Consider the following 20,644-nt stretch of genomic DNA (forward strand, 5'->3'; position numbering starts at 1 on the left):
TCTTCTGTAAAGCGACATCTGTATCGATCGCTGCCTGTCTCCCGCTGCAACTAGCGACGTTTGAATTCAAACGTGTTTGAATCTTGTCGCTGTAGCATGCGTGACAGAGAGCGGCAGCCACGTGTCTTCTCGGCAAAGCAGTGGAGCTAACGCGACGGAAGCCATGAATTAACATCCGATTTTAAGAAAATTATTCGCTGAAAAAATTTGATTCTTCCGCAACCTATAGCGTCATATCTTTAAACGATTCAGGTCTGAATTTAATTTCGTTATTCATCATAGTTACTGTGATCCATGAAATTGAGTATATGGCTGCATGATATTTTTAAGAATTTGCCGAGGTAAAATCACATTGTGTAGTTCGTTTAAAGTCATACATTGTTGTTGTTGTTGTTGTGGTCTTCAGTCCGGAGACTGGTTTGATGCAGCTCTCCATGCTACTCTATCCTGTGCAAGCTTCTTCATCTCCCAGTACCTACTGCAACCTACATCTTTCTGAATCTGCTTAGTGTATTCATCTCTTGGTCTCCCTCTACGATTTTTACCCTCCACGCTACCCCTCAATACTAAATTGGTGATCCCTCGATGTCTCAGAACATGTCCTACCAACCGATCCCTTCTTCTAGTCAAGTTGTGCCACAAGCTCCTCTTCTCCCCAATTCTATTCAATACCTCCTCATTAGTTATGTGATCTACTCATCTAATCTTCAGCATTCTTCTGTAGAACCACATTTCGAAAGCTTCTATTCTCTTCTTGTCTAAACTATTTATCGTCCACGTTTCACTTCCATACATGGCTACACTCCATAAAAATACTTTCAGAAACTACTTCCTGACATTTAAATCTATACTCGATGTTAACAAATTTTTCTTCTTCGGAAACGCTTTCCTTGCCATTGCCAACCTACATTTTATATTCTCTCTACTTCGACCATTATCAGTTATTTTGCTCCCCAAATAGCAAAACTCCTTTACTACTTTAAGTGTCTCATTTCCTAATGTAATTCCCTCGGCATCACCAGACTTAATTCGACTACATTCCATTAACCTCGTTTTGCTTTTGTTGATGTTCATCTTATATCCTCCTTTCAAGACGCTGTCCATTCCGTTCAACTGCTTTTCCAAATCCTTTGCTGTCTCTGACAGAATCACAATGTCATCGACGAACCTCATAGTTTTTATTTCTTGCCCATGGATTTTAATACCTACTCCGAAATTTTCTTTTGTTTCCTTTATTGCTTGTTCATTATACAGATTGAATAACATCGGGGATAGGCTACAACCCTGTCTCACTCCCTTCCCAACCACTGCTTCCCTTTCATACCTTTCGACACTTATAACTGTCATCTGCTTTCTGTACATATTGTAAATAGCCTTTCGCTCCCTTTGTTTGACGCCTGCCACCTTCAGAATTTGAAAGAGAGTATTTCAATCAGCACTGTCAAAAGTTTTCTCTAAGTCCACAAATGCTAGAAACGTAGGTTTGCCTTTTCTTAATCTTTCTTCTAAGATAAGTGGTGGGGTCAGTATTGCCTCACGTGTTCCAATATTTCACGGAATCCAAACTGATCTTCCCCGAGGACGGCTTCTATCAGTTTTTCCATTCGTCGGTAAAGAATTCGCGATAGTATTTTGCAGCCGTGAGTTATTAAACTGATAGTTCGGTAATTTTCACATATGTCAACACCTGCTTTCTTTGGGATTGTAATTATATATTATTTTTGACGTCTGAGGGTATTTCGCCTGTCTCATACATCTTGTTCACCAAATGGTAGAGTTTTTGTCAGGACTGGCTCTCCCAAGGCTGTCAGTAGTTCTAATGGAATGTTGTCTACTCCGAGGGCCTTGTTTCGACTCAGGTCTTTCAGTGCTCTGTCAAACTCTCCACGCAGTATCATATCTCCCATTTCACCTTCATCTACATCCTCTTCCAATTCCATAATATTGTCCTCAAGTACATCGCCCTTGTATAGACCCTCTATATACTCCTTCCACCTTTCTGCTTTCCCTTCTTTGCATAGAACTGGGTTCCCATCTGAGCTCTTGATGTTCATACAAGTGGTTCTCTTATCTCCAAAGGTCTCTTTAATTTTCCTGTAGGCAGTATCTATCTTACCCCTAGTGAGATAAGCCTCTACATCCGTACATTTGTCCTCTAGCCATCCCTGCTTAGCCATTTTGCACTTCCTGTTGATCTCATTTTTGAGACGTCTGTATTCCTTTTTGCCTGCTTCATTTACTGCGTTTTTATATTTTCTCCTTTCATCAATTAAATTCAATATTTCTACTGTTACCCAAGGATCCTCTGCTGACTTCACTACTTCATCCCTGAGAGCTATCCATTCTTCTTCTACTGTATTTCTTTCCTCCATTCCTGTCAATTGTTCCCTTATGCTCTCCCTGAAACTCTGTACAACCTCTGATTTAGTCAGTTTATCCGGGTCCCATCTCCTTAAATTCCCACATTTTTGCAGTTTCTTCAGTTTTAATCTACAGGTCATAACCAATAGATTGTGGTCAGAGTCCACAACTGCCCCTGGAAATGTCCTACAATTTAAAACCTGGTTCTTAAATCTCTGTCTTACCATTATATAATCTATCTGATACCTTTTAGTATCTACAGGCTTCTTCCATGTATACAGCCTTCTTTTATGGTTCTTGAACTAAGTGTTAGCTATCGTTAAGTTGTGCTCTGTGCAAAATTCTACCAGGCGGCCTCCTCTTTCATTTCTTTGCCCCAGTCCATATTCACCTACTACATTTCCTTCTCTCCCTTTTCCTACTACCGAATTCCAGTCACCCATGACTATTAAATTTTCGTCACCCTTCACTATCTGAATAATTTCTTTTATTTCATCGTACATTTCTTCAATTTCTTCGTCATCTGCAGAGCTAGTTGGCATATAAACTTGTACTACTGTAGTAGGTGTGGGCTTCGTATCTATCTTTGCCGCAATAATGCGTTCGCTATGCTGTTTGTAGTAGCTTACCCGCATTCCTATTTTCCTATTCATTATTAAACCTACTCCTGCATTACCCCTATTTGATTTTGTGTTTATAACCCTGTAGTCACCTGACCAGAAGTCTTGTTCCTCCTGCCACAGAACTTCACTAATTCCCACTATATCTAACTTTAACCTCTCCATTTCCCTTTTTAAATTTTCTAACCTACCTGCTCGATTAAGGGATCTGACATTCCACCCTCCGATCCATAGAACGTCAGTTTTCTTTCTCCTGATAACGACATCCTCTTGAGTAGTCCACGCCCGGAGATCGGAATAGGGGACTATTTTACCTCCGGAATATTTTACCCAAGAGGACGCCATCATCATTTAATCATACAGATAAGCTGCATGCCCTCGGGAAAAATTTCGGCTGTAGTTTCCCCTTGCTTTCAGCCGTTCGCAGTACCAGAACAGCAAGGCCATTTAGGTTAGCTTTACAAAGCCAGACCAGTCAATAATCCAGACTGTTGCCCCTGCAACTACTGAAAAGGCTGCTGCCGCTCTTCAGGAACCACACGTTTGTTTGGCCTCTCAGCAGATACCCTTCCGTTGTGGTTGGATCTACTGTACCGCTATCTGTGTCCCCCATCTACGGCAAGGTTCATGGTTCATGGGGGGGGGGGGGGGGGGTAATACATTGTTGCATATGAAATGTGACCAATATAGCTAAATTGCATGTAAAGTTGAGACCTGCATGATGTCTCTTTTCATTCTTGAGATGTTGGCTGTTATATCCGCGGACGAGTCTCTCGTGGCGCGTCCGAACCTGTGCTGCGCTTCGCAAATCAAGTGGTCGTAAAAATCGTCGTATCTCATAAACGGTGCAAGCTATCCAAAAGACCAAAAGACGAATTCTGGAAATGACAGCATGCAGAAAGGACTATTTTATCATATGATTAACACTCGATACGGTTTTGTAAACGCGTGAGCAGAGCGAAAACGAGACTCCATGTAACTTACACCTTGAGGTGTTGTCCAAATTTTCATATCCAAACAAAGGAAGAGAAACAGGTAAACCTTGTCTCAAAGTGACCAGCATGAGGTCTAGTTTGGCATGAAAATACTTAACTGCTTGAAAGTAATCAGGGTAATTAACGAAAACTTAATTAATAAGCTGAGAAAAAATTGAAATATTTCATGAAAAGCTGCTGCCAAGCTATGTAAATAAAGTGTCAAAAATTTTATCTGTTCAAGACCTACCTATTTTGCACATAAAAAGATACATTGGTTCATTATTTAAATGTCAAAAAGGCTTCCTTCGAATCAAGTACGTTAGGAAGGCAAATGAAGAGTCAGTAAGATCATACTTTCTGAATAAAAAGTTGACATTAAAAAATGAAAGAAATCAGTCAAATGTTTTATGAAATGATTTGTGTAAAAGAAATAAGTAGATCAGAGAAACGTTCTACGTGCCTTTGAATTATGCTCGAAATCATGAACAGAAGATGAGGTGCACCAAACGTTTCCCTAATATTTTTTATTTGATACTTTTAGACAAATCATTACACAAAACATTTGACTTTCTTTTTCAAAAAATTTTAAGCTTTACTTTTACAGACTATTTAGAGTAACTGAAACGCTTGGTCTTAACACTGACTGCCGATGAATTACGTTTGCAACATTAAATATCTGTAAAATTTCCGTTTCCATTGTAATTTATTAGGAATTAAACGTGTGTGATATACTGGGGTAAGTGTGAAAATCAAGTTGTTTGGCAATACCTTAAAAATATAGTTAGCGATGCAATTCAAACAGTTTACATAAAACTTAGTAAAATGGCTCTGAGCACTATGGGACTCAACTGGTGTGGTCATTAGTCCGCTAGAACTTAGAACTACTTAAACCTAACTAACCTAAGAACATCACACACATCCATGCCCGAGGCAGGATTCGAACCTGTGACCGTAGCAGTCGCACGGTTCCGGACTGCACGCCTAGAACCGCGAGACCACCATGGCCGGCTAAAACTTTGTATACAGAATTATAACTGAGTTAGTAAGAATATAAGAATGATCTGGAATAGAACCCAGGACCTTTTCCTTAAAAGTAATTACGAATTGTTGACGCTACCCCTACACCACAGTTCGTTTTCTGAATATTTATGTTGTATTTAGCGTAGTTAGTTATGTAATAGTCATTACTCTGCGTTTATTAGCTGTTGATCATGTCTAAAAAAAACATTCGTATTTAAGTTATTGAAGACATAGTCGAATGCCCCTATGCTCATTCACGTGTATTCGAAGAATTTGTCTGGTGATCTTCGTAGTTGACGATATTTACGAAATTCTCGATGGAGATTCCTCCATTTGTAAATTTCATGCACAGCATTCCTTTTCGATTTATTTTCTTAATTTAACCTAATTTTTTAGCCTTACTCTCCAGCTACAGTATTCTACAGGTTAGGGACGCCGTTTTATAGACACATCTGGTTGGTTCTAATCAGCCATCTCGTAGCGCGACACGGTCTCCCGCACGCAGGACACCCGAGCTTTTCGCCCGATGCTGCTGCTTGTCGCTGGAGTGTCGCGTATCCGGAAGTCGCGCGCTGTCGCTCGCTTCTGTCGCTCGCTTCTGTCGCTCACGTAGGACACGGCCTTAAGTTGTGAACAGTTACAACAATACAGAGGGCAACTTCTGAAACTGTGTTAGGCAGCAATTGTGAATACAGACAAGTCTTACCATACGTAAGTCTAGAAGAAAAAAAAATTTAAAGAATTTGGCATGGATGGGAATCATTGTACTGCATCGACAAATTGTTATTCTTCCTGTCAATTAGTTCTGTGTAGATTTAGTTGGCAGCTGCTATTAAGACATTGAGCAATATAGCGTCTCTTCATAGGTGGTGGTCACCACAGTGCAGCTGTAAGTTGCACACCTGTGCGTAGGTTCACACAACACACACACACACACACACACACACACACACACACACACACACACAAACACACAGTTCGTCCCTGCCATCACAATAGCCAATAGCACCAGCGTGCTCGCCCATTTAAGACTATCCATGCCAGATTATCTATCTGAGCTGCAATTTAACGCGAGATATCAAACCCTGATCAGAGCTGGAGCAGGGTCTACCATGCCATGGTTCAGCTACTGTAGTCCGCGCAGAACTCCATGGCCGGTAGATGCACAGACAGCACGGCACATGTGAGGAGAGAGTAGCGGAGGGGGTTATGGGCAGGCATTATAAGGTAAACGCCGAGCACTGGAGGAGGAGTACGTTCTAAATTGAAGCCTACACTCGCATGCTTTGGACATATTAAGTGGGGCTCCTCCATGCCCACAAATGCATGGTGACCATTCAAAAAGATTTACTGTCATCCTTGCTTTCGTTAGTAACTAAAAAGAATTCCACCTAAAATGCAATGATATACATGCCCCTGGCTTGTTAACCATTTGTAACTTTCAGAGAACGTCAAGAGTGGCGAATTGTGAGTAAAACCTACACATTTCTCTGGTTGCCGTTTTTAAATTTGCTTCTTTTGCCCAACCACAGTGGACTTTACATAGTCTCACCTCACTGACAAGTTGTGAAGAGATAACTGTGAAAGTATTCTGAAACAGTGGTTTATTAAGCGAGGCAGTAAGGAAAAGTCATTAGCTAATGAAAAAGCACGCCCTCGGTACAAAGAAACGAGTAATATCTTCACTTACGTTGTTCGAAAACACATAGCATTTCTTGTTTCACCAAATATTGACAGCCCTTAAAAATTACATCCTTTCTTAGAAAATAATGTGTAGTTAGTGGAGTAACACGTTGGATAATAAAGTTTTGCGTAATAACGATATGTGAAACACTCTCCTCTTTAGCCGATATAATTTCCAGAAATTTCGTTTCGGTATCTGAAGCCGCTTATGAAATATGACGAATGTTGTAGATATTTCATCCTAGCTGTGTTGCTGGTGCAGCGTGATCGCAAATAAGTCTTCTCCATGAGATCAATTTTCTTGAGGTTCGTGACAGATAGATATCTCAACCCAAGTCTAAAAATTCAATATGTTAGCTAAATTTCATGTGCAACAACATATCATTTAATATGTACCAAACGCAAAGTCATAGCGACCACTATTTTTCATTTCAAATTTCTCTCAGTGACTTACTTCCACGTAAATACCACAATAACTATGACCATTGACAAAATGATGGGTACATCATCATCAGCCTGACATATAAGGCTATAAGTAAGGCGAAATGAATTTTTTTACCGAATAGTTTTTGTAAAATCGTTCGAGCGTGTGCCTCCATTCTGTCATCGCTGACTGGTCGAAAGGAGAAAAACAGCTGTTGGCCTTCCCTTCCGGACAAACGAATGAACTCCGCCAGCTCTGTGGACGAAAAATGGTCACTGCACATCGGCCACCATACCCTGTGTGGACTATACAAATCCCAAGGAAACCTAAGTGAATGTCCCCTTACCATGAAACTGCACTCACCTGATATGTCCTGAAATGTATCCCTCATAAAAAGAGGGAACAAATGAATATTGATAGTGCTGTACTTAATTCTTCTAAATGTTAATTGTCCAGAGGGGGGATACACCACACTGACCACTGCAGGAACAGAATAAAGAAAGATACATCATCGGTCTACTTGATTACACCCAAACCTCCTTTATGGCAAAATTAAAACTCCTGTGTTACTTGTTTTCATTGTATTTATGTCCAGAGTCGTTGCTGTGGCGCAGAAAAGCTCGGTCTACATCTGCATCTACGTCATTACTCTGCTATTCACAATAAAGTGCCTGGCAGAGGGTTCAATGAACCACCTTCAAGCTGTCTCTCTACCTTACACTCCCGAACGGGAAAAACGAGCTCTGATTTCTCTTATTTTATCGTAATGATCATTTCTCCTATGTAGGTTGGTCCCAACAGAATGTTTTCGCAATCTGAGGAGAAAACTGATGATTGAAATATCATGAGAATATCCTGTAGCAACGAAAAACGCCTTTGTTTTAATGATTGCCACTCCAGTTCACGTATCATGTCTGTGGCACTATCTCCTCTATTTCACGATAATACAAAACGAGCTGCCCTTCTTTGTATTTTTTCGATGTCGTCCGTCCGTCCCACCGGATGGGGATCCCTCACCTCACAGCAGTACTCCAGAGTAGGGTGGACAAGCTTGGTGTAAGCAGGTCTCTTTAGTAGATCTGTTGCACCTTCTAAGTGTTCTGCCAATGAATCGCAGTCTTTGGTTTGCTCTACCCACAACATCATCTATGTGATCGTTCCAAAGACGGTAAATGACAGCATCATCAGCAAACAATCTAAGACGGCTACACAGATTGTCTCCTTTGTCGTTAATATAGATCAGGAACAATAGAGGGCCTATAACACTTCCTTGAGGAACGCCCAATATTACTTCTGTTATACTTTTCTTTAATTTTGTTTCTTTTTTTTTGCATTTTTGTTCGTTGTTGATCGTTGAGTCGGTCGTTGTGGACGTCACATGACATCCGTTAAAGTTCGTTTGTTGATCCTTCCACTCAGTTTTTTATCACAGACACCAACCAGCTCTCCGACCGAACACGCCGATTTACTGTTGTACTCGATGACTTTCCGCCTAATACTACGAACTGTGACCTTTCTGACAGGAAATCACGAATCCAGTCGCACAACTGAGGCGATATTCCATACGCACACAGTTTGGTTATAACACGCTTGTGAGGAACAGTGTCGAAAGCCTTCTGGAAATCTAAAAATACAGAATCAATTTGACATCCCCTGTCAGCAGACTTCGATATTACGATGTATAACACAACGGAATATCGTGCACCACACAATTAACTTTATGTTGCAAGGAAATGGAAATCTGCGTGTAATGGCCCGCAATTGGCACGTAGTTTGTAATGTTATGTAAGCCTCACTACCCCCTTTTTTTAAAAACTAATTTGTGTCTGATTTTATTCTGAGAAGCTCAGTAATGTATGTAAATATCATAAATGTAAATTTAATTAAAAAAGTAGTTGAAGTGAAGTGAAGCGCAGCTGGACAGCAACAAACTCTTTAGCACGCAATCTCTGCAACGATAGTAGTTGTGAATCTCTTGAGTAAGGACTCTAAAAAAAAAGACAATTGAGTTATTAAAAAAAGAGTACTGTTAATCTGTATCTTGTGGAAAGAGGATGTGTTTTAGGCCGCCGCTCAGAACGAATTGTTACATTTAATGGAAATTGATATTTTAGTGATAAAACCGAGTAAAGTATGCGTAAGAGTTGCCAAACATTTATGTATACAAATTTTCTGGAAGTGAAGAATAGAAATATCATGTTTTTGGAAAAGGAGGTGAACTTCATTGTCGTCGCCGTCTATCAATCGACAGAATTGTAAGTGTACATAGTTCACTAAAATACAGGAAAAGAAATAGATTCTCTATAGTTTTCATTCAATAAGTAACAACCTTTCATAATTTCTTAATTACAGTAATTGGATTATGTTCTTGTACAATAGTATGGTGCTGAACTCCACTCACGAAAAGCAGATTGCTGTTTGATCTTATTTACTTACGACAGTGGTCGCTTAGGTATGAAGAGCTACGAAAACTTGGGCTCAAAGCTATCCGCAATACGGCCAAGTAACTGACAGAGTCGTATTTTAAACCTTAAAGAGCAATAACTTCCTCCAAATTGTAATACTTCGCCAACTGGTTCAGAAGCTGATCATTCAAGGAGGCAGCAACCAAAATTCAGGTACCAGTTACGACTTAAAGTAAAAATCTCAATCAAAAATCAGTCTCTCTGTCTCTCTCGCCAAACACATAAATAAATCTTCATATTATTATAAAAAGAAGGGGGCAGTGAGGCTCACATAACATTACAAGTTGACAAATCACAAAACCAATCACTTCCCAACGTTATTAGAAAAGTTAAACAGACACTAATTCTGAACACATAATTAGTAACTTACTATTCAGAGCGTTGAAATATTTTGCTGGCGCCCACCTACAGGGAGGAATGATCATGATAACGAAATAAGAGAAACCATGGCTCTCACGGAAAGTATGAAGTGTCCTTTTACCTGTGCGCTGTTCGAAAGTGTGTAAGTAGGCTGTTTAGGTATTTTTATTGGCAACGCCGCCGCCACGTAGCTCTCTGTATGAAAACCACTGGCTGTGCCGTACGCAGTCTGTGGCTGGTTTGCATTGTTGTCTGCCATTGTAGTGTTGGGCAGCGGCAGCTGGATGCTAACAGCGCGTAGCTTTGCGCAGTTGGAGGTGAGCCGCCAGCAGTTGTGGACGTGGGGAGAGAGATGGCAGAGTTTTGAAATTTGTAAGACTGGATGTCATGAACTGCTATATATATTTTGACTATTAAGGTAAATACATTGTTTGTTATGTATTAAAATCTTTCATTTGCTAACTATGCCTATCAGTAGTTAGTGCCTTCAGTAGTTTGAATCTTTTATTTAGCTGGCAGTAGTGGCGCTCGCTGTATTGCAGTAGCTTGAGTAACGAAGATTTTTGTGAGGTAAGGGATTTGTGAAACGTATAGGTTAATGTTAGTCAGGGCCATTCTTTCGTAGGGATTTTTGGAAGTCAGATTGCGTTGCGCTAAAAATATTGTGTGTCAGTTTAAACACAGTCTTGTATACTTGTTCTAAGGGGACGTTTCAAGTGGAACGGTAAAGAAGTATCTTGAAGGTGGCTCGATGCCTCCTCTGCCTGGTAGATGTGCAAATGAATTAAAATACTATCATTACTATTCGTAAATTATCAGTAAGAAAGAAATGCGTCTTTACAGGAAGGCGGACGGAGGAACACAGATAAGGAGGAGGCTGCATGTGCCTCAACAATTTTTTGAGTTGAATAGCGAAAATTATATCAACGATTTTAAGCGGTAAGATAGTTACAAGATACAACTGTATCTGACTTACCGCGATTGGTTAATTTATTACAGTAGTGCAATTTTCGAGCAGTCGCTCTCCTGGATAACCGCTTTTTCGGACTCGCTCATCGACCTGAAGAAACGAAGAACGTGCTTTATCCCACCACGCGACACGTTTCCGTTGATCCATGGTCCAGTCTCGACAATCTCGTGTCTACAGGAATCATCACTGATGATGTCGTGCGCTAAACGGTGTTCCCTGAAGCACTTAGTGGCTGCAACAGCCTCATTATGTGTCGAGAAGTCCATTACAGGGCGCCGTCCGTCCTGCCTTAGATACCGTGCAAACCTTCAACCTCAGCGTTCTGTGATGGGGCAGGGACCTCCAAAGCTTTGGCGTCTACTTGTGGTTTGACCGTCCTTCAATCATCTTCCACAGACGCTCACGACAACAGCGTGCAAACAACCGAACTACTTTGCCGTATCCAAGATGCTGGTATCCAGGTGCCACGCCATAACAGTCTGTCCTCTGTCAGAGTGGCTTAAGTCAGTGGATTTCCCCATTGGCGATCCTTATCATCGCTAGAATGATTCCCCATTCGTCTTTGCTCCGGATAAAAACTTTGTGAGCGGCGGGGGTTTTTATTCTGTCATTCAGCTCAATGGATTAATCTGTGGCTCCTGCAAGATGCAATTTCCACCCCCACACTACTACAGAAGCCAGACAGACGCTCCTAACGTTCTAAAGAGAAATGCCTGAAAAACTTTCAGCAATAAATATCTTCTGGAGTCGTGCGCTGTAAGGAAATGACACAAAAATTCACAAAATTTCTTACGTAACTAGTGGGATACTTGGGTACTGGAGTATTGCTAGTTAGTGTAAGAAGAACATAAAACTAACGAAAATTATTATTTATTTTTGCAAAAATTCTGAGGAATCGCAATGGCTCTTTTAGTTATGAATTTAACATGTTATTTCCAGGTTCTTTTCGGGATGTGAAGTTACCTATCAAGGATAGGATTCGCTAATTAAATTTCTGTACAAACTTTAAGATTGTTATTGACTTGGCTGAATGGCTGAGAGCCGCACCTACTCAACTTGAATAATTATCCATTAGAATGTTGCTAGGTACGTTCGAGGCTGTCGCGTGTGCAATGCAGTGAAGTGTACTGTTGTGGACCAAATATGGGGCTCTCAAGAGCTGTATGTAGCGCACAATACCATAAGCTGAGATGACTGCTGTCTGCGCTGCTCGCTGCTCACAAATAAGATAACTCTTGTTCTATCTGGATTGACCTACGCCAATCAAACTCTCCCTACGCCTTTATGAAGTCAAGGACTCCTATTCGCCCCTAGTCTAACTACTGACGTGGTACACCGGTCAGATAACCAGTCCACCGTGAAGCCACTCAAAATTCGCTCGCAGGCATTTAAATATAACTCTGTCCGTTCACACCGCACAATAAGTGTGGCGGCCAACACAGTGAACAACGGTTAATCGCAAGGACTCAGTACAGAGTCGCACTTCGATTCACTGTCGACAGAGGTGCTCTCCCGGTACTGAGGAGAGACTTGTTCCTCGCTCTTTGAGTACACGAACGAGCGCGCACGCTCTCGTTAATTGTTCTCGCTCCAAGAACGACAACGGAACGGCCCCTCTCCATGCCAGACGTGAAGGGGTATATCTTTCGGTCTCTTCCATTACTCCTTCCGCTGAAGGCGTCAGAAATATCGCCTGTCAATCAGCATTGCTCTTCTAAAATGGGAGAATGACGTTTCGTTTAAGGCGACCAGTCCGGAAATCTGTAGTATCGGCGTTTAGCGTTAGCTGTCTCCCTGTGAAAAACTCTGAAACTGCGAGCTATATTGTAAAGAATGCGCAGGCTGGGCGCTCCCACACAATAAAGCGGAATTTGCTTTTAAACCGAACACGGGGTCGTTCCCCCTTTCACCTGGGCACACGCTGTCCGCTCCACGGCGGTCACCGGCCGACGTAGACGGGTTGGGACCGGCCTCCTGGCGTGCGGTTGCCTCTCTCGAACTAAAAGCTCCTGTGACCGTCGTGTCTGGAATGTGGGTGTGTACGCCAGCCTCGAGTATTTCAACCACGGTGCGCACTTGCGATTTATTAGTTATTTGCATATCGAATACATGAATGCATGCAACATTGACTTTACCTTATCTAGTTTGGATTCGAATGAAGCGTCTTGATTTGTGGAATATGATTGTGTGGGCGGAATATGTAAGCAATGAAGGTCAGGGGACCACGATGTCTTACAACTTTCACTGCTGGGACATGTGCCAGCAGGACCACGAACCAGTATGTAATATCACCATGGGCAGTGGTCGTAAAATTTTGAGCCATCGGTCTGTTCCTCACGGACTTTGTACCCACCGTACCATCCAATGAAGAAAAGTTTGTTTTGGAGATACCAACGTGCGGGTAGTGTCTCACACATTTCATACTTATCGAGCAATTTGGTATGTTTTCGGCAAAATGGTAATTTAAAGCAATACGTTGTTGCAGGACACGAAATATGATTCCTGCCTTTCGTAAGCATTGCTCATCTTCCGCTAACTGGAAATCCTGGAAATCTTAACTGTCTTGCATATGAACTGCGTTAATAAAATTATTTCCTAGAAAAGTTATCTAATAACTGCTCCTGCTGTTGCAGTTCTCCTCCCTCTTGGTGCGAGTTTTCCCCTGCTCCCACCACCACCACCTGTCATCTTCAAGGCCGACCACCCCTTCATGTTCTTCATCTTGGATCACGTCACACGGACGATCCTCTTCGCCGGACGTCTTGTGAAACCTTCTGCGTAATTATTGCATTTTAAAATATGTGATTTCTGTATTTCAGTGATGTGCAAATATGTAGCAACAGTTTTTTATGAAATTTTTACTGTTCTGAATGTACAAGACCTTAAATATTTAATAAAATATCTCGAATTAAGAGGATATGCAATGTTTTTATTTTAATTTAGAGAAATAATTATTTAAGGCATGAACTGAAAGAAGACATTTGTTTTCCATTGTACACTACTGGCCAATAAAATTGCTACACCACGAAGATGACATGTAACAGGCGCGAAATTTAACCGACAGGAAAAAGATGCTGTGATATGCAAATGTTTAGCTTTTCAGAGCATTAACACAAGGTCGGCGCCGCTTACGACACCTACAACGTGCTGACACGAGGAAAGTTTCCAACCGATTTCTCATACACAAACAGCAGTTGACCGGCGTTGCCTGGTGAAACGTTGTTGTGATGCCTCGTGTAAGGAGGAGAAATGCGTACCATCACGTTTCCGACTTTGATAAAGGTCGGATTGTAGCCTATCGCGATTGCGGTTTATCGTAACGCGACATTGCTGCTCGCGTTGGTCGAGATCCAATGACTGTTAGCAGAATATGGAATCGGTGTGTTCAGGAGGGTAATACGGAACGCCGTGCTGGATCCCAACGACCTCGTATCACTAGCAGTCGAGATGACCGGCATCTTATCCGCATGGCTGTAACAGATCGTGCAGCCATGTCTCGATCCCTGAGTCAACAAATGCGGACATTTGCAAGACAACAGCCATCTGCACGAACAGTTCGACTACGTTTGCAGCAGCATGGACTATCAGCTCGGAGACCATGGCTGCGGTTACCCTTGACGCTGCATCACAGACAGGAGCGCCTGCGATGGTGTATTCAACGTCGAACATGGCTGCACGAATGGCAAAACGTCAAGTTCTGTTGATATCATCATAGTGATCGCATCTGTGTTTGGCGACATCGTGGTGAACGCACATTGGAAGCGTGTATTCGTCATCGCCATAGTGGCATACCATCCGGCGTGATGGTATGGGGTGCCATTGGCTACACGTCTCGGTCACCTCTTGTTCGCATTGACGGCACTTTAAACAGTGGACGTTACATTTCAGATGTGGCTCTACCCTTCATTCGGTCCCTACGAAATCCTACATTTCAGTAGGACAATGCACGACCGCATGTTGCAGGTCCTGTACGGGCCTTACTGGATACAGAAAATGTTCGACTGCTGCCCTGACTAGCACATTCTCCAGATCTCTCACCAATTGGAAACGTCTGGTCAATGGTGGCCGAGCAACTGGCTCGTCACAATACGCCAGTCACTACGCTTGATGAACTGTGGTATCGTGTTGAGGCTGCAAGGGCAGCTGTACCTGTACACGACACCCAAGCTCTGTTGGACTCAATGCAAAAACGTATCTAAGCCGTTACTAAGGCCAGCGGTGGTTTTTCTGGGCACTGATTTCTCAGGATCTATGCACCCAAATTGCGTGAAAATGTAATCACATGTTACTTCTAGTATAATATATTTTTCCAATGAATACTCATTTATCATCTGTATTTCTTGTTGGTGTAGAAATTTTAATGGCCAGCAGGGTGTAACCATCAAAGTTACAACAGCTGAATTCCATAAGATGTCTTGAGTGTACCCTTACAAACAACGATACAAAATCGTCCATTTCGTTTTCTGACTCTATGTAGTACACTTTATACAATTTTTATTTATTGTAGACACGAAAAGAGTAACAAGGTTCAAAGTCGACCAGATGGTGCCCACTTTCTGAAATTGTAATTCTAATGAAGAGTATAAGCGTATACACAAATGTTACCATACATAACTCCAGACGAAATTAAGGAAAACGAGTGCTGTGCTTGAGAATTTTTGTTCTTCATGGACACATTAATTTTTTGAGTCATCAGGTTCTGACCGAAGACGCCACGACTTCCTCTCGCAGGGCAGAGTAGGCGCGGGATTAGGGCGCTAAGTTGCGGACTGCGCGGCCCCTCACGCCGGAGGTTCGAGTCCTCCCTCGGGCATGGGTGTATGTGTGTGTTGTTCTTAGCATACGTTAGTTTAAGTAGTGTGTAAGTCTAGGGGCCGATGAGCTCTGCAGTTTGGTCCCTTACAATTCCTCTCCTGCGCCAACCTTTTCGTCTCGAGTAGCACTTGCAACCTACGTTCTCAATTATTTGCTGGGTGTTTTCGAATCTCTGTCCTCTTCTACAGTTTTTCCCCGCTACAGACCCCTCTAATACGATGGAAGTCATTCCCTGATGTCTCAACAGATGTCCTATCATCTAGTCCGTTCTCCTCGTCAGTGTTTACCACATATTCCATTCCTCTCCGTTTCTGCTCAGATACTCCTCATTCCTTACCTTATCAGTCCACCTAATTTTCAACTTTTATCTGTAGCACCACATCTCAAATACTTCGATTCTCTTCTGTTCCGGTTTTCCCACAGTTCATGTTTCACTACCTCACAATGCTGTTCTCCAAACGTACATTCTCAGAAATTTCTTACTCAAATTGAGGCTTATGTCCGATTACCAGTAGACTTCTCTTGTCCAGGAATTCCCTTTTTGCCAGCGCTAGTCCATTTTTGATGTCCTTCTTGCTCGGTCCGTCATGGTTATTTTGCTGCCTAGGTAGTAGAATTCCTTAACTTCACCTACTTTGTGACCATCAATCCTGATGTTCTCATTTCTGGTACTTCTCATTGCTTTCGTCTTTCTTGATTTACTCTCAATCCACATTTGGTTTTCATTAGACTGTCCACTCCAATCAGTACATCACGTAATTCTTCTTCACTTTCACTCAGGATAGCAATGTCAATAGCAAATCGTATCACTGACATCCTTTCACCGTCAATTTTAATCCCATTCCTGAACCTTTCTTTTATTTCCAGCACTGCTTCTTCCATGTACAGATTCAACAGTAGAGGTAAAAGATTACAGCCCTTTCTTATACCCTTTGTAATCGGAGCATTTCGTTCTTTCTCTTCCAGTCATATCGCTCCCTCTTGGTTCTTGTATATATTATATATTACTCCTCTATAGCTTACCCCTTGTTTATTCCAGAATTTCGAACATCTTGCACCATTTTACATTGTCAAACGCTTTTTCCAGGTCGACAAATCCTGTAAAGGTGTCTTGAGTTTTGTTTAGTTTTGTTTTCATTTCAACCGAGACGTCAGATTTGCCTCTCTGATGCATTTACCTTAAGTAAAGCCAAACTGATCATCATCTAACATATCTTCAGTTTTCTTTTCCATTCTCCTGCATATTATTCTTGTCAGTAACTTGGATGCATGAGCTGTTAAGCTGATTGTGCAATGATTCTCGCTCTTGTCAGCTCATGTAGTCTTCGAAATTGTGTTGATGATATTTTTCTGAACATCAGATGGCATACTTATACATTCTACAAATCAAACGTGAATACTCGCCTTGTTGCCACTTTCCCCAATGATTTTAGAGATTATGATCCCCTCTGCCTTATTTGATCGTAAGTCCTCCAAAGCTCTCTTAAATTCTGATTCTAATACTGGATCTCCCATCCCTTCTACATCGAATCCTGTTTCTTCTTCCATCACAACAGAGAAATCTTCCGCCTCATCGAGGCCTTCAGTGTACTGATTACACCTATCCTCCCTCTCTTCTGCATTTAACAGTGGAATTCCCGTTGCAATCTTAATGTCTTAATTTCACCGAATGTTGTTTTCACTTTTCTATATGTTGAGTCAGTCCTTTCGATAATCATTTCTTTTTCGGTTTCTTCAGATTTTTCTTGCAACCATTTCGTCTTTGCTTCCCTGCACTTTCTGTTTATTTCATTCCTCAGCGACATGATTTTTGTATTTCTGAATTTCCCTGAACATTGTTGTACTTTCTTCTTTCATCGATCAACTGAAGTATTTATTCTGTTACCCAAGGTTTCTTCGCAGTTACCTTCTTGATACCTATGTTTTCCTTCCCAACTTATTTGATTGCACGTTTTAGAGATGTCCATTCCTCTTCAACTGGACTGCCTGCCGAGCTATTCCTTACTGCTGTATCTATAGCGTTCGGAAACTTCAAGCGTGTCTCGTCATTCCTTAGTTTCCTGTATCACTCCTTTGCGTATTGATTCTTCCTGTCTAATCTCTTAAACTTCAGCCTACTCTTCATCACTATTAAATTGTGATCTGAGTCTTATGTGACCCTGGGTTCACCTTACAACCCAGTATCCGATTTCGGAATCTATGTCTGACCATGATGTAATCTAACGGAAATCTTCCCATATCACTTTGCCTTTTCCAAGTACACCTACTCCTCTTGTGATTCTTGAACCGAGTATTCGCTATTACATTTTTTTACAGAACTCTCTTTCTCCTCTCTCGTTCCTTTTCCCAAGCCCATATTCTCCAGTAACCTTTTCTTCTACTCCTTCCCCTACAACTGCTTACCAGCCCCCCATGACTATTAAATTTTCATCTCCGATTACGTATTGTATTACTCTTTCAATAGCCTCATATACTTTCCCTATCTCCTCAGCTTCAGCCTGCGACTTCAGAATGTGTACTTGAACTATCGTTGTTGATGCTGGACTGCATCGATTCTGATAAGATCAACTCTATCACTGAACTGTTCACAGTAGCACACTCTCTGCCCTACCTTCCTATTCATAACGAATCCTACTCCTGTTACACCATTTTCTGCTGCTCTTTATATTACCCTATACTCATCCGACCAGAAATGGAAGACTGACGACACAGCAACGATCGGCAGTTGTGTTACTTTTTCATGAAACGAAAAGCCTTGTTGTTACTCTGAGGCGTTTTCGACAACAGTTTAACACAGCATGGGTCCCTTGCAAGGAGATCATCCACAGGTTGTATGACAAATTTATACAGGAAGGAACAGTATTGGAAGCGAAGCGACCTCGGCCTAAGCCTGTTTGTTCGCCGGAGAATACTGAAGCGGTACGAGTTGCTGTACAGAGAAGTTCTGGGAAATCGTGTAGAAAGGCATCAGTGCAACTGGGAATATCCAGACACTCCGCTCAACGCATTCTTAAAAGTGACCTCCATATGTACCCATACAAGATGACCTGTGCGCAGAAGCTCACTGAAGAACACAAGCAGCAGAGACTACTGTTTGCTCAGTGTGCGGAGGATAGGGAAGAAACACTCAAAAACGGTTGTTTTACAGATGAGGCGCAAACAAAATGTACGGTTTTGGGCTACTGAAAACCCACAAGTGCTTAATGAACGACAACATTATGCTCCGAGGATTACAGCGCGGGCAGCAATTTCCAGTCACGGACTTATTGGACCCTTTTTCTTTGAAGAAACTGTGAACATCGAGCGTTATTTGAGCATGAGTCGCAATAGCTTCATTCCTCAGCTACTTGCTATTGTCTTGCCCTTCAACACGCAGTGGTTCATGCAAGATGGAGGAAGGCCACGTACTGCAAACACTGTGTTGGAGTTTTTACACGAGAATTTCGACATGCAGATCATTTTACTAAGGTTTCCAGGTCGCTTCAATGACGGATAAAATTGGTCCCCCAGTAGTCCAGACCTCAATCCATGTGGCTTTTTTCTTTGGGGGTACATAGAGAAAAAAATTTCCCGAAACGTCCAGGTGATTTAATGGAGCTCAAAAGACTTATCCTTCAAGCTTGCAGTGAAATTACGGAAGACATGTGCCGTAGGGTAATCACTAAATTCTGTGTTCGTTTGAAGGAAGTTAGGAAACGAAATGGTGGACATATTGAGAATGTGCTGAGTTAGATCAAATCTCCATGGACGGCTCCTCATTGTAGTATATGTTCCTTTCAAATTGTATTGACAATAAAGTTTATATTCAAAAACAAAATGGTAACACATTTCGTGCGCCACCCTGTACCTCCAAAGAAAAAAAATCGCAAAGTGAGGGGACTGGTGACCTGGGAGACCAAAAACAATGTACCAGATATTGGGTCCATCTCTTCCAATCCAACGTCGTGAGATGGTGGTGTTAAGGTAACGCCGTACCTCAAGGTGAAAGTGGGGCGACACGCCGTCATGCTTAAAAATTAAATCATTGGAATCTTTGTGAAGTTGAACAAACAACCAATTTTGCAGCATTTCCAGGTGTCACAGATACCTCCCCTTAACACAGAGGTCCATAAACTTTGTGAACAGAAACGGCACAAAACACATTCAGTTACGGCGAGTTCTTTTCATTTTCGACAACGGCGCCAGGATTTTGTGACCCCCAAATCCTTACATTATGGCGGTTTAGTTTACCCGATAGATGAAACGTTGGTTCGCCCTGAAAGATGAGTCATTCGGAAAATGTGTACTCTGCCAAATTACGGAGAACTGATATGCGAAACTCATACCTTCTGTTATGGTCGCCGGGACTGAATTTCTGCAATAACAGTGGCTGGTAAAGCTTCATATGCAGACGTCGTTCCAGAACACGCTACACCGTTGCTTGAGGAAGTTGAATTTCCTGGCCTATCCGTCCTGTGGACTTCCCAGGGCTTCGCAAGATCTTATTTATGAGAAAAACCAATTAAAACGAATAGATCACGATTTAAAAATTAATAATGCCATAAATTCCTATAAGACTTTCAAAAGAAACTTAAACTAATATTTTTCACTGCAACATCCACGAGATAAATTTTAGCTACAGTGCGACGAGAGGAAATTATGCCTGTAACAGTTATAAACATTATCTGCTCGACATATGAAAAAATACTGCAAACGATGATAAATATTAATTATTTATATAATATTCAATGATGTAATTGGATATATCGATGTATATCATACAAATACGATGACAATTGTAAATTGCTTTTATGATCTGCGTTTGCCTTCCTTTGTTTTACCTTTTGTTGGTTGGCTTTTGTAGGTTGCGGACGCATATCAAACTGAGGTCTGTTAAGAAATTGTAATTATTGGTTAATTATTACTTGAAAATAGAGTTCATTATTATTATAAATATGAGTGAATAATCA

General features: G+C 41.6%; 1 protein-coding gene across 4 annotated transcripts in view; it reads left to right on the plus strand.

Moving 5' to 3' along the window:
* LOC126335463 (serpin B8-like) overlaps positions 1–13,799 on the plus strand; it is a 119,630-nt gene extending 105,831 nt beyond the window's left edge. The window contains exon 8 of one of the 4 annotated variants that reach the window (XM_049998773.1): positions 13,514–13,799. In XM_049998773.1, the coding sequence (XP_049854730.1) occupies positions 13,514–13,662 (149 nt within the window). In that variant the 3' untranslated portion in view covers positions 13,663–13,799. The remainder of the gene's footprint in view (positions 1–13,513) is intronic. The other 3 variants (XM_049998769.1, XM_049998771.1, XM_049998774.1) reach the window with 3 other exon arrangements.
* The last annotated feature ends 6,845 nt before the right edge of the window (positions 13,800–20,644 follow it).

Source organism: Schistocerca gregaria, chromosome 2 (genome assembly GCF_023897955.1).
Source record: "Schistocerca gregaria isolate iqSchGreg1 chromosome 2, iqSchGreg1.2, whole genome shotgun sequence".
Taxonomy (NCBI): Eukaryota; Metazoa; Arthropoda; class Insecta; order Orthoptera; family Acrididae; genus Schistocerca; species Schistocerca gregaria.